This window comes from Blennius ocellaris (genome assembly GCF_963422515.1).
Source record: "Blennius ocellaris genome assembly, chromosome: 17".
NCBI classification, from domain to species: Eukaryota; Metazoa; Chordata; class Actinopteri; order Blenniiformes; family Blenniidae; genus Blennius; species Blennius ocellaris.
This window is the reverse complement of record NC_137666.1, coordinates 871,069-884,283: the sequence shown is the minus strand read 5'-3', so window position 1 is coordinate 884,283 and position 13,215 is coordinate 871,069. Positions and strand designations below refer to the sequence as shown.

General features: G+C 43.9%; 2 protein-coding genes across 3 annotated transcripts in view; one reads left to right on the top strand and one right to left on the bottom strand.

Annotated features, from left to right (window-relative positions):
• Positions 1–516, top strand: part of vti1b (vesicle transport through interaction with t-SNAREs 1B) — a 12,381-nt gene extending 11,865 nt beyond the window's left edge. For both annotated transcript variants that reach the window (XM_080512838.1, XM_080512837.1), the window contains one exon: positions 1–516. This exon is cut by the window's left edge and continues 860 nt beyond it. The gene's annotated coding sequence lies outside the window, so the exon portion shown is untranslated.
• Positions 517–1,827: 1,311 nt separating this feature from the next.
• arg2 (arginase 2) lies at positions 1,828–13,137 on the bottom strand. Its single transcript, XM_080512835.1, has 8 exons — positions 12,909–13,137; positions 12,714–12,786; positions 8,592–8,766; positions 7,006–7,165; positions 4,949–5,043; positions 4,754–4,858; positions 4,503–4,639; positions 1,828–2,654 (listed from the first exon to the last, which is right to left on the bottom strand). Exons 1-8 carry the CDS (start codon positions 13,020–13,022, stop codon positions 2,464–2,466), a joined length of 1,050 nt encoding a protein of 349 aa, XP_080368961.1. The 5' UTR covers positions 13,023–13,137; the 3' UTR covers positions 1,828–2,463.
• Between the last annotated feature and the right edge of the window lie 78 nt (positions 13,138–13,215).

The window sequence follows — 13,215 nt, the reverse complement described above, 5'->3', positions numbered from 1 at the left end:
TTGTCGGGGGGGAAACATCTGAGGCTTTTAGTTTGAAACGCTAATTTTTCTTGTCGTTCGGGGTTCGTATACGACGCACCTTCATCTCCGGACCGGTAAAATAGTGTCAGAATCAACTTTAAAGTCCCGGTGAAATGAAAGTTCGACCTCCAAAACACTCTGGTGTCGCTTCTAGGAACATTTTTCATGCTAACTGGCTGAAGGGTGAAATGTTAAAACACGACAAAATAGCCGATAAGCGGCGCTATTTCCTCTGCTGGGCGGAGCTTCTGACAATAACAGAGTGACATCACGAGTTGTGCACACGCCCAAGTTGTGTTTACATTATGGAGGATCAGAGTTTTGACCACGAAGAGGCTGAATTGAACCAGATTTCATCATCGTGGTCATTTCAAACCCAGTGATTGATGAAGAAGACACAGAAGGTGGTTCTGCCATCGGTGACCCCGTCTGGAACATGTTTGAGGAAGCAGAAGACGCTTCGTCCTCCATTCGTCCTCGTCTCCTCGCCTCAGCAGCCGCCACTTTTCACCTTTGAGGCTTTGAGGCTCCGGACTTTTGGCAGAACGACCGGCTTCCTGGATCGAAACGCTTTTCTGACTGTGGAATCACCGAAGACGAGTCCAGGTGTTACTTGATCGTCTACTAGCCGCCCGAGCTAGCGGCTCCCGCTAGCTGCTAGCCACCCGTGCTCCTTTCCTCCTCTCTCGGTCTCTTCCAGGCTCAATCTTTCATCAAGGCTCATAAAACGCCAACTATAACTTCAAAACACTGTAAAAACTTGGATATTTAAGAGGGAAACAAGCCGATATAAACACAACTCGTGACGTCACACATAGGCTCCGCCCACAGCGGCCCACAAAGGAGAAGGATTCCCCGATTTCGTGCAACAGTGGTGGGGCAGAGTCGGAGGAACCTTAGAAGTAGAACTATCGTTTTTTTGCAAAGTAGTATTTTACATTTCACTAGGACTTTAAATGTTCAACTTTAAAGCTTTTCTTTGTTGTGACGCCGAGAATATCTGATGAAAATGTGAATATTTACTAATGACTTGACAAAGTGACAACAATCTCAACATAAATCTAATTTGAATTCAACCTTCAGGTGCAAAAGAGTGAAATTTCCAGAAAAGTTCTCCTGAATTAAGACATTTTTAAAAATAATTTTCTTGGTGGTTTGGTTGATTGGAGCCTCTTCCAGGCTGGTTTTTGCTCCAGGGGCCTCACGTTTCACCCGCCTGCATAGAAAGCGGCAATTTTAAACGAAGAGAAAAAAATATACGAGTAAAAATTTGGCGTTTTTTTAACGACGTAATTGTGAGAATTCAGTGAAGTTTGTCATTAAACAGAGTGTTGTGGCGTTAACGCTGCCACTCCGTGTGTTTGGATGGTCACGCGCTGACCTGCTTTCAAAATAAAAGCTGAATCTTCCCCTCTGGAGCATTTACACTTAAAATAATTTCCAACAATTTCCTGGTTTCCTGTCACCTTTCATACAAATATCCTTTTTTTTTCAAGTATCTTGCTTTATCTAAAGTTTATTAACTATTTCACTACAACTCTGACATGATTCATTTACAGTTTTTTGGCCCTAAAACAGTAAAATATGTCGTTGAGAGTGAGTCTCACTTTAAAATTCAACTTTTAAGTGTTTAAAAATACCACCATGAATCTTCAATGTACCAGTGAAATGTCAGTTCTGTGTTTTCTTGATGTAATAAACACACTGGAAGTATTTTGTACCGAGAAAAGGAAGATTTTGTTTTGGTTTTTTAAAATCGAATGGAAACAAAGTGAGGAGAATAAATGAGACACAAATACAAACGGGTACAAAAAAGAAAAATGGAACCACATTTATGGAAGACCAAAATAGAAGCTCTCTTGTTACAACCGCGACAATCGTCCTCCAGTGTTCACGTCAAGTCAAATATCAAACAAACAAACAAAACAAAACAAAGGTCATCGCTAGTTGGCGGTAGTTTTCAACTACCGGTGCAAACGTTCAACACTATTCCGCTAGAAGTCAGTGATGAAATACAAAAGTAAACTAAAGACACTAAAATTCAAAGTACAGTAACGACAGCTGGTCCGACGGCAACGACGCATCGCGAAACACCGACCGCCAAAGCGGCGAGACGGCGAACCTCGGCCTGCAGCGTCGTCCCCTCAACGAGTCAAACGCGTTAAAAACACCTGATTTAAAAAAAACAACTAAAGAGTTTATTGCAGTTTTCAGTCGGCGGTCGTTTCACTACAGTGGTTCTGGTGGGGGGCGTCGCCTCGCCGCCGCCACCGGCGCCGCCGTGTGACGCCCGTTCACACGGAGGCGGGAACCCAAAGCTACAGGTCGGCGTGTGTTTTGTGTTTTTGTTGTTTTTCGTTTTCCTCCGTCGTGCTCAAACTCGTGGAATGGTTCAGGGGGCGACGTGGCTCCAAAGAGTCCGTGGCTTCTGCCTCCCGCCTCTCATAGGCAGAGCTGCTCTGTGTCTTTCTTCTCCGAGGGGATGGCGTCGATGGACGAGTGGGCGCCCTCCCTCGTCTGGCCCAGGCACGACGCGATGACGTCCACGGCGAGGGACGCGGTGGCCTCGGCCGCCTCGCGGCTCGGCCCCAGGGCGGGGTTCACCTCCACCAGGTCCATGACGGACAGCAGGCCTGCGGGACGGAGAGACGAGACGGAGGACGACGTCAGCCTTCACTGGCCAAAACCTCAAGAGGTTCTTGGACCCCACAAACCTCGCCAGGTTCTAGGATCCCACAAACCTCGCCAGGTTCTAGGATCCCACAAACCTCGCCAGGTTCTAGGACCCCACAAACCTCGCCAGGTTCTAGGATGCCACAAACCTTGCGAGATTCTCTGACCCCACAAACCTCGCAAGATTCTCTGACCCCACAAACCTCGCAAGATTCTCTGACCCCACAAACCTCACGAGATTCTCTGACCCCACAAACCTCACGAGATTCTCTGACCCCGCAAACCTCGCAAGATTCTCTGACCCCACAAACCTCACGAGATTCTCTGACCCCACAAACCTCGCAAGATTCTCTGACCCCGCAAACCTCGCAAGATTCTCTGACCCCACAAACCTCACGAGATTCTCTGACCCCACAAACCTCGCAAGATTCTCTGACCCCACAAACCTCACGAGATTCTCTGACCCCGCAAACCTCGCAAGATTCTCTGACCCCACAAACCTCGCCAGGTTCTCGGACCCCGCAAACCTCGCCAGGTTCTCTGACCCCACAAACCTCATGAGGTTCTCTGACCCTGCAAACCTCGCCAGGTTCTCTGACCCCGCACACCTCGCCAGGTTCTAGGATCCCACAAACCTCGCCAGATTCTCTGACCCCACAAACCTCACGAGGTTCTCTGACCCCGCAAACCTCGCCAGGTTCTAGGATCCCACAAACCTCGCAAGATTCTCTGACCCCACAAACCTCGCCAGGTTCTCTGACCCCACAAACCTCGCGAGATTCTCTGACCCCACAAACCCAAACCCCGGAGAACTCTTCAGTCTGCAACCAGAAGGTATTTTTATTATTATCTAACGTTTGTCTTGAGATCTTAGGAAGATAATGTTTGTTTTAAATGCTCAGCCTTCGCTGGCCGAACCTCACGAGGTTCTCGGACCCCGCAAACCTCGCCAGGTTCTCGGAGCCCGCGAACCCAAACCCCGGAGAACTCGTCAGTCTGCAACCAGGTGAAGGTGTTTTTATTATTATTTAATATTTGTCTTGAGATCTTAGGAGGATAATGTTTGTTTGAAATGCTCGGAAATTTACAGTTAAATAAAACTTCTCATGCCTCATTTGAACAACTTAAAAAAAAAAAAAAAAAAATGTCATGACCTTTCTTTTAATTTTAAATATGGACACTACAAATATGGATCTGAATACCTTTGCCTATTTACTATTTATGCCTCCTTCTGCTTTTGCCAGTGGTGCGGTAGAATCTATCTGTCTATCTTTTATTTTTTTAATTTAATTAATTTTTAAACTTAATTTTTTTTATAAAATTTTATTTCTAATTTAAAAAAAATATTTTATTTTTATTTTATTTCCTTTTTTCTTTGTTTATATTTTTTTATTTAATTTTCTTATTTTTATAAGGGGGGGGGGGTTACCTGTGACAGGAAGTCAGGCAGGTGAGAGTGGAGCCTCTCTCTCTCTCTCTCTCTCTCTCTCTCTCTCTCTGTCTCTGTCTCTGTCTCTGTCTCTGTCTCTCTCTCTCTCTCTCTTCCCTTTTTCTTTTGTCTCTCGTGTCTTGGCAGATTCATATTGACGGGATTTAACGGACCACTTACATAACCTGGAACACCTTTGGACATTTTTTTTTCTGTCCCACCCTTTTGTTTGTTTCTTTGACCAGTAAACTGTGAAACCTCACCAGTGGGCCTGTGGATTTTATATATATTTATTTTACTTGTTTACGACGTGGATGACGGAGCGGAGAAGTGATGGAGCGTCGAGCTAAAGGCCACGTCTCAGTGGGAACTACAGTACCTGTGTTGTGGATTTCCTCGGCGATGTAGATCCCCTCCCGGTAGGTCAGCCCCCCGTTCACCGGCGTCCCCGTGGCGGGGGCGAGCGACGGGTCGAACGAGTCGATGTCGAAGCTCAGGTGGATGGGCCGCTGCTTCCTGCGCCGGCATGGCAAAACAAACAAACGAAAAGCAAACAAGCGGCGGAGGGTGAGCTCGGCGTACGAAGCGCACGCCAGAACCAGGGCGTGGTTAGCACGGCGAGGGGTTTACCTCGCCAGGAGGTGGTCAAACGTGGCCTCCATCACCCTCTGGATGCCGAGCCGGTCCACGTCCCGCATGCTGAAGTACTGGATCCCCAGCGCCTTCATGATCTGGCTGCGGGCGGACACAGGCGGCGGTTTTTTCGCTGGTCTCGCGTAACGAGACGTTCAAAAACTTGCACTTGTTAAAAAAAAACCAACTCACTACTCTCCGGGGTCGACGTCCCGCAGGCCGACGTACACCAGGTCTCTGGAGGACAGGAAGGGCTTGACCCAGGAGAAGCCGCGGATCTCCGGCACCTGGCGGGGCAAGTAGGGGCGACCCATGAATGGTGGAGTTCAGTGACCCCCAATACCCCCCCCCCTCCCCCCTCCCCCCACAGGGTGAGAGCCAACATTCCCACTAGACCAATGAAACCCCATCCGCCCTCGTCCTCCCAGGACCGCCTGGCCGAGCCCCCCTCTCTTTCTCTCTGGACGCCAGGGCTACTTATAGCATTTGATTTACTATTTGACATACTTACGTTTGTGTGGTCACCCTTCATGGGTCATTTATTTTTTCTTTATCATTATCTGGGGGGGGGGGGGGGGGGGGTTCTCCCTTTTTTGTCATCAATGATCTTTTTTGTTTTTAATTTAATTTAATTTAATTTAATTTTATTTAATTTTATTGCTATTTGATTTAATTTAATTTAATTTAATTTAATTTAATTTAATTTAATAAAATTTAATTTAATTTAATTTAATTTAATAAAATTTAATTTAATTTAATAAAATTTTATTTTATTTAATACAATTTTATTTTATTTAATACAATTTTATTTTATTTTATTTTTAATTTGATTTAATTTAATTTAATGCAATTTCATTTGATTTAATTTAATTTCAATGTTCTTCCTCTTCCACTCCTTCCAACTATTTTACACACACACACACACACACACACACACACACACACACACACACACACACACACACACACACACACACACACACACACACACACACACACAGGATTTGTAAATATCGTTCTGACTGTTTTTTCAGCACCTTACACTGATGTCTTTGTCATTGTAAATAAATACATACATACCTGAAAAAAATAAATTAATACAACTTATATAATAATAATAATAATAATAATAATAATAATAATATTATCCACTCAGTGAAATATGAACTTGGATTTTGTTTTTTCTGGTGGGAAAATGACCACAAAGAGTCTTTTTCTCTCTAATTAACCGATACTGATACCAGGATTTACTAATGATCGTGAGGCTGACTCATCTCCTCCCTCCTCCTCCTCCTCCTCCTCCTCCTCTTCCCCCTCTTCCTCCTCCTCCTCCTCTCCCCCAATACCCCCCCCCCCCTCCTCCCCCCACAGGGTGAGAGCCAACATTCCCACTGGACCAATGAAACCCCATCCGCCCTCGTCCTCCCAGGACCGCCTGGCCGAGCCCCCCTCTCTTTCTCTCTGGACTCCAGGGCTATTTATAGCATTTGATTTACTATTTATATATATACTATTTTAATTTACTCACGTTTGTGTGTACACCCTTCATGGGTCATTTATGTTTTCTTTGGCATTATCTGGGGGTTTTTCTCCCCTTTTTGTCGTCAATGATCTTTTTTGTAATTTAATTTAATTTAATTTAATTTAATTTAATTTAATTTAATTTAATTTAATTTCTTTTACTTTTACTTTTACTTTTACTGTTAATTTAATTTAATTTAATTTAATTTAATTTAATTTAATTTAATTCAATGCAATTTCATTTTATTTTATTTCAATGTTCTTCCTCTTCCACTCCTTCCAACTATTTTACACACACACACACACACACACACACACACACACACACACACACACACACACACACACACACACACACACACACACACACACACACACACACACCTGTTTTTTCAGCACCTTACACTGATGTCTTTGTCACTGTATATACATACATACATACCTAAATAATAAAATAAACAAATAAATTATTGAAAAAATTAATACAACATATAATAATAATAATAATAATAATAATAATAATAATAATAATATTATCCACTCAGTGAAATATGAACTTGGATTTAGTTTTTTCTGGTGGGAAAATTAGCACAAAGAGTCTTTTTCTCTCTAATTAACCGATACTGATACCAGAAGTTATTAATGATCGTGAGCCTGACTCATCTCCTCCCCCCCCCCCCCTCCTCCCCCCCCCCCCCCCCCCTCCTCCTCCACCTCCCCCTCCTCACCTTGCCTTGCAGCTCCTTGAGCATGAAGGTCACCGGCTGGCCGTGGAAGTTTCCGGAGGGGGAGCTCATGGGCGTGTTGAGGTCTGGATGAGCGTCGACCCAGATGAGACAGAGGTCGGGGCAGCGCCGGGCGTGGCCGACCGCCGAGCCCAGGCCCAGGCTGGGGAAAGGGGAAACCAGAAGCAGCGCGGTCAACATCTGGCGGCGGCCAGCAGGTGTGTTCCTGCAGACACCTGACACCCGCCTGAGGCAAGGCACTATATTTGGTCCCTGTTACTTTACTCTCACTGGATATCAGTTCCAATATACATCAGAAAACACGTCGGACGTTTGACTTCACGGCGGCCAAACCGCCTCCTGAAGCGCTTTTGATAAATGTGGGCGATGAAGTACGAATATACAAATACGACTGCGATTATACAGGATGTGAAAACGCCACTGCGGCTGTGTGGAACGTAGAATTTTGACGCTGCGTGTTTTACACTTGACGTGATTTCTTTTTTCGTTTTTTTATTTCTTTTTGTTGTCAATGATTTTTTAAATTTTTTTATTTAATTCAATTTAATTTAGTTTGATTTGATTTTATTTTAATTTAATGCAATTTCATTTGATTTAATTTTATTTCAAACACAAGCACACACACACACACACAGGATTTGTAAATATCGTTTCGACTGGTGATTTCTTATTGTTATTTTGGATCCTGACTTTGAAAAATGAAAAAAAAAAAATTCAATGTTTAAAGTCAAACTCAGTCAAGCCCTGAAACAATATCCAAACATGAAACTGTTTAAAAAAACAACAATAACAACAAAAAATGTGTACAACTATATATGCATATGTTGTTTTGCAGTTTATGCTGGATGCGTATTTAAAAACCTGGGAATGTAATATCATGTTATATCTGTATTATCTGTTCCCAATAAGAAATTCAACTTAAAAAAAAAAAAGGAAAGACCTAAAATATTAACCAAATACAGGAAGGAGGACGAAACTATAGGATGTTTCTTACACTGTAAACGGGATTATACACAGGTGATAGTAGGTATATTTATATCTGGATTGGGTGTGAACAGGCATGTTGGGAAATATATAAATATATATATATATAAGTCTTCACTATTAGATAACATCCTTCCTGTTATATTTACACATATAATACAAACTATTGTTAATATAGAAAGATAATTAAGTGTTCAGGTGAGATTAACCATAAATTATATAGGTCATCTATTTTTTTATTTATAAAAATTTTTTTTTTTAATCTTTTTATTTGGAACCCAACTTTAAAAAACGAAGAAAAAAAAAGTTCAATGTTTAAAGTCAAAACCTGAAACAATATCCAAACATGAAACTGTTAAAAAAAAAAAAAAAATGTGTACAAAACATAAATTATATAAGTCATCCATCTATTAAATTTTTTCAAAATAAAATGTCGACGCTCGTCCCAACTCGTCCACGGAAAGTTGCAGAGTCGTAGAAATCCGACTCGCAAAAAACTGGCCGTAGATTTCCGAACGTTCACGTGGAGATCAGATGTGACGTGACTGAAGAAAGGTTTGTTTTTTTTAAATTTTTTTATTTACCTGTGGTCGCCGCCCAGCATGACCACGGTGTGGCCGGCGCCGACCGCCCCGCTCACCGCGCCCGCCAGCATCTTGTTGGCCCCGCCCACCGACAGCGGGAAGTTGACGTCCATGTCGGCCTCGTCCTCCTCCGGGTAGTGGAAGCTCAGGTCGCCAAAGTCGTGGACGGAGTAGTCTGGGGAGGAAAAGAACGCCACAATAAAAGCCTTTTTTTTAAATGAAGAATTGTGAAGCTTAAAACAGTGTTTTTCAACCTTTTTTTGAGCCAAGACACACTTTTTTTCTTTGGAAAACTCTGGAGGAAACTCTTAAACTTGTCAATTTTGGTTTGGTGCAGGCAAAATGTGTTATTGCTTTGAAATGGAAGGAAACAGAAAGACGTGGAGTGAAACAGTGGATTAAAATGATGTCCAGTAACTTGGCCTGGGAGAAACTGACATATCGCCAAAGGCAAACTGGAGGACTTCAAAGACATTCGGTTTCCCTTTCTACGCCTCGTAAAAAGACTTTGATCTGTAGAAAATCATTTTGTTGTAACTGAGTGTAGGGTGGGTTTTAGGGTGGGGGGGAGGGATTTTATTTCATTTTGTTCTATTTGTGTGTGTGTTTTATATGTTTTGTCCTTAAATTGAAAATGTCAATAAACATATTTGTGAAAAAAAAAAAAAGTGAAACTCTGTAGCCTCTATTAACAATATAAAGTCATTTTCATCAAAGTTTTATCAACAGGAATCCAGTAAATCCAGAAACCAAGGACTTTTTTTTAATAGTGCCTCCCTCAGTGTGAAACCTGGACCTGATGGATGAAGAGCTGAGATCCTGGTTTTCAAAAACTTCTCCATCACTGTCACTGACACAGTACTTTGATACAAGATGGTAGCAGGAGGTGGAGATGAACCACACTGACGTCTGTCACTTTACATTTCACCGGCAAAGTTCTGTGCTGCCCTCTAGTGGTGAAGAGTATTTATACAGGATTACTCTGCAACACACTGTCGCTGTGAGAGCAGATGTTTTTTAGAAAAAAAAGTGAAATGTGATAATTTCCCAAGGCTCACCTGACGATCTGGAGGAAACACCAGTGTTCCGCGGCACCGTGGTTGTAAAACTCTGGACTAAAGGCCCGTCGGGCCGTCACAGTGACCTGACGGGGGAATTCGTCTGAGTCATTCAATGCCGGTTGGAACATTGGTAACGGAGCAGTTTGTCCCATTTCCCAGCTCGGCTCGGCTTTCACCCGTCCTCCCCGTCCTCGCCGGACACCGGGGACTCGGGGACTCGGGGACTCTGGGACTCGGGGACGGAGTAAACAGGCGAGGAAACACGAGACCCTGAAGACGGAGTTCGGGTTCCTTCTGCCGGTCTGAGTCGGCAGCCAGGACGGGAATAGCAACCTTGTCCAACATCCTTTGTAAATTCAGGAGCGCGTTTGAAAGTGACAGATGGCAGCAAGTGGCGTCTAAAATTAAGTCCGTGAGAGCGAAGAGTGGTGAGTTTAGCTGACGGTCAACCTGACGAAGCCTTTACAGGGGACGGCCTGTTATTCTCAGACCAGCAGGGGAAAATCAGATTGAATGCAGTTGGAGCTCCAGACAGCATTAATATACATTAATATTCCTTCTCCTGCTTTGAGTTTCTCAATTAATTTGACGTATCGCGTCCAAGTAAAGCCAAAAGGTTTGCTTGTAAAGCAGATCGGAAAAGAAAACCAAACAATTCTCTCGTCGAAACTCTTCAAACAAACTCCAGACGCAAACTTTTTGCTGTCGTGTATATCGATCCTGCAATTTTCTCTATTTTTAGAGGATTTTTCTTTTTACTGGATTGTTTTATATTTTATTTTTACATATTCTATTGTTTTGTGCTCTTGTTTATATATTTACACATGTTTACATATTTTAATTCCATACTTTTATAAGTTCTGCACCTTTTTACCTTGAGCTGTTGTAAGTTTTGTGTCCCCCCCCCCCCCCCCCCCCCCACCGGGGGAGGAATAAAGCTCTACTCTACTCTAATCGGAGTGAGAAACGATCCCCGACATCCTTGGCCCTCGTCTCATAACCACAGATTCAGATCAGTGCGACTCGACCTCTTGCGTAACAACAACAATGTTTTTACGAGAGGTCAGATAAGCGGCCGATGCTCAGAACAGCGGAGCGCCTTCATCACGCCGCATGTTTATCATGTATTACACTGAAAAGACGTGAATCCTGCCGGGAGCCTCTGGCCTCTTAACTGCAACCCGCAGAAATCGCAAACCCAGTGACCTTCATCTGTTCCATCCTGGCGTCGCGGCGCTCCCCCCCCCCCCCCCCCCCCCCGCCTTGGGAAACCACATCACACGTGTATAATTATACCAAACTGTTTCCCTCGTCAGTTCGTCGCTGCCACGTGTGTCTCTGGACGCTCCTCCCAGCAGGAGGAGATCCCGGCTGGGGTGGTTTTTTGTTTTTTTTGGTTGCTCCCAAAATCTGATGGCAGGTTTCTTTACTATTGCATCATCAGGCCCAGTGCAGCTTTTATTTCCTCTGCACAGTGCGAGGAAGAGGAAGAGGAAGAGGAAGAGGAATCACCCTCTCAGACACTAGTTTAATACTAAATGTATGAAGAAATTTGCACGACACACTGATTTTTTTTCCATCCCCCTGCAGTCGCAGCTTCAGTGAATCAATTTTGTTAAAAAAAAGATCTTTTTTGTGTGGTTTGTATTATTATGTGTTTGCGTCTAGTATTTGACAGGAAGGCCTGAGGGGCGATACCCCTCCAGAGTAAAACACACTTTGGCTTTTGCTTTAACGGATGTGACGTTTGCAGAATAAGTCCCTGAACCAGGGGTTTTAGTTCAGGGGCCACATGCATCTCAAATAACAATTTAAATATGAACTCAGTGTTTGTATTGTTTGTACCAAAAGTTACTACAATAGTTCTACTTTCACATTTGTTACAACGACGTAGGTGTGCTTATATACGGGTATGTGTCTCGACAAATATTTCCATTATTAATATTATTTTATCTTATATTTTACTTATTTTTATTTTAACCCCCGCATGTATGTAATTCTATTTACTAATTTATTACGTACTTAAATTGCATAAGAGGACCCTGTTTGCCGGAGTGTTTTTTAAAAAAATTGAAGTTCATGAAATGTCATAAAAGAATAGAAATGGTTTTCCTGCCTGCACTTTGTGTGTGAGAACAAAGGATCTCAACACAAAGCCAACTTCAAAGCTAAATACCTCGAATAAAAAAAAAGCATGTTTTGTATAAATTCACAACGTCATCCTGACTTAAAGCGACTGTTAGCATCGCAGCTCGGGTCTGAAATGTTGTGTTTCGTCTGCTCCTCTTAAGAAACGTGCAAATTTGAGTGTAATTTAATAATTAATAAATGTTGACCAGATTCCACCAAACTGAAAATATTACACGTTTTAAAAAAAAAACCACTCTGGGTCCAGCAGTGTGAAGTTTACCAGTGTACCCCCCCCCCCACACACACTCCCCCCCTCCAGGACTGATTATGTAAAAGGTGGCATATTTCCAACACAATGTAACCTCGGAACAAAAGCGGCGCGTGTTTCCGGTGCGTCGCGGGCGTTTCCAGGGCGACCACGTGGAACACAGTATTGTCATCGTGGCTGCAGTGGAAATATACCCCCCATCCCCTCATTCCCCCCCCCCCCCCCCCCCCCCCCCTCCCTGCATGATAAAGCAGACATGTGGTTCTCGGAATAGACGGGAAGATCCCGACTTTGCGTTGACGTTAACCGGAACGTCCTTCATGGCGCGTCGCTGCTCGGTGTGTCATTCTGTCACTTCCCTTCGGTGGCGGTGGGAAAGTACCGCGACCAGGTGACACGACAGCACCAAAAACAATAAAAAGGAGAAGAAGAGAGTAGTGGCGGAACGCCAGGAGACACCGTGTCCCTCCGGAGCCCCCGCGCGCGAGACGATGCCCGGTGATTATTGACGGTCCGCCGGTGACGTAACCGGCTTTGAAAGCCCGAAGTTAGATCTGTTTGAGATGCAGCGGGACAGGGAACACCCATCCGTCTTTCTCTGCCGCCTCCACCCCCACACACCCCCCCGCGGTTATGTAACGCGGCCGCTCCGTCCTCACCCACCCAGACTGGAGAGCCTCTCGATCAGACCCGCATCCCGGATGACCGCGGGGCCGCGCTCCACGCCGCGCTTCTTCTGCAAGGAAACAAATAAAATAGGTGTTAAAAAATTAAATAAAATAAAATCTGCGTCCCTTTAAAAAAAAAAAAAAAAATGTAATTCCCCCCCCAATTTGTGAATAAAAGTCTGTTTCTTACCTGTCCCCTGGAGAACGGAGCTCCCAGGACCGCCACGGACTGAGCCCGGCTCTGCTGGACGCGTTGGCCCGCGTGCGATCTGAGAAGACGCAGGATCGGTCCCCTCAAAGACATCCTTCAAATAAATATATATATATATATATATATAAATAAATAAATAGATATTTCGATGGGTGCGGATAATAAGTGAGAGGAGGTCCCAGGCGAGGTGAGACTGAGAGCAGCCTGGTGAGAGTCGGTGGATGCTGACACCCCTGCTGGAGGCCGGTCTTATTATGGCTCCACGGCTGCTGAATATTCAGCAGCT

Excerpts from the sequence above, each read along its gene's own strand:
- arg2 (XM_080512835.1), bottom strand. The coding sequence starts at position 13,022 with ATGTCTTTGAGGGGACCGATCCTGCGTCTTCTCAGATCGCACGCGGGC. Across the intron at positions 12,787-12,908 it reads CTCCGTTCTCCAGGGGACAG|AAGAAGCGCGGCGTGGAGCG; the intron begins GTAAGAAACAGA and ends GTTTCCTTGCAG. Across the intron at positions 2,655-4,502 it reads CGAGGAAATCCACAACACAG|GCCTGCTGTCCGTCATGGAC; the intron begins GTACTGTAGTTC and ends TCCGTCCCGCAG.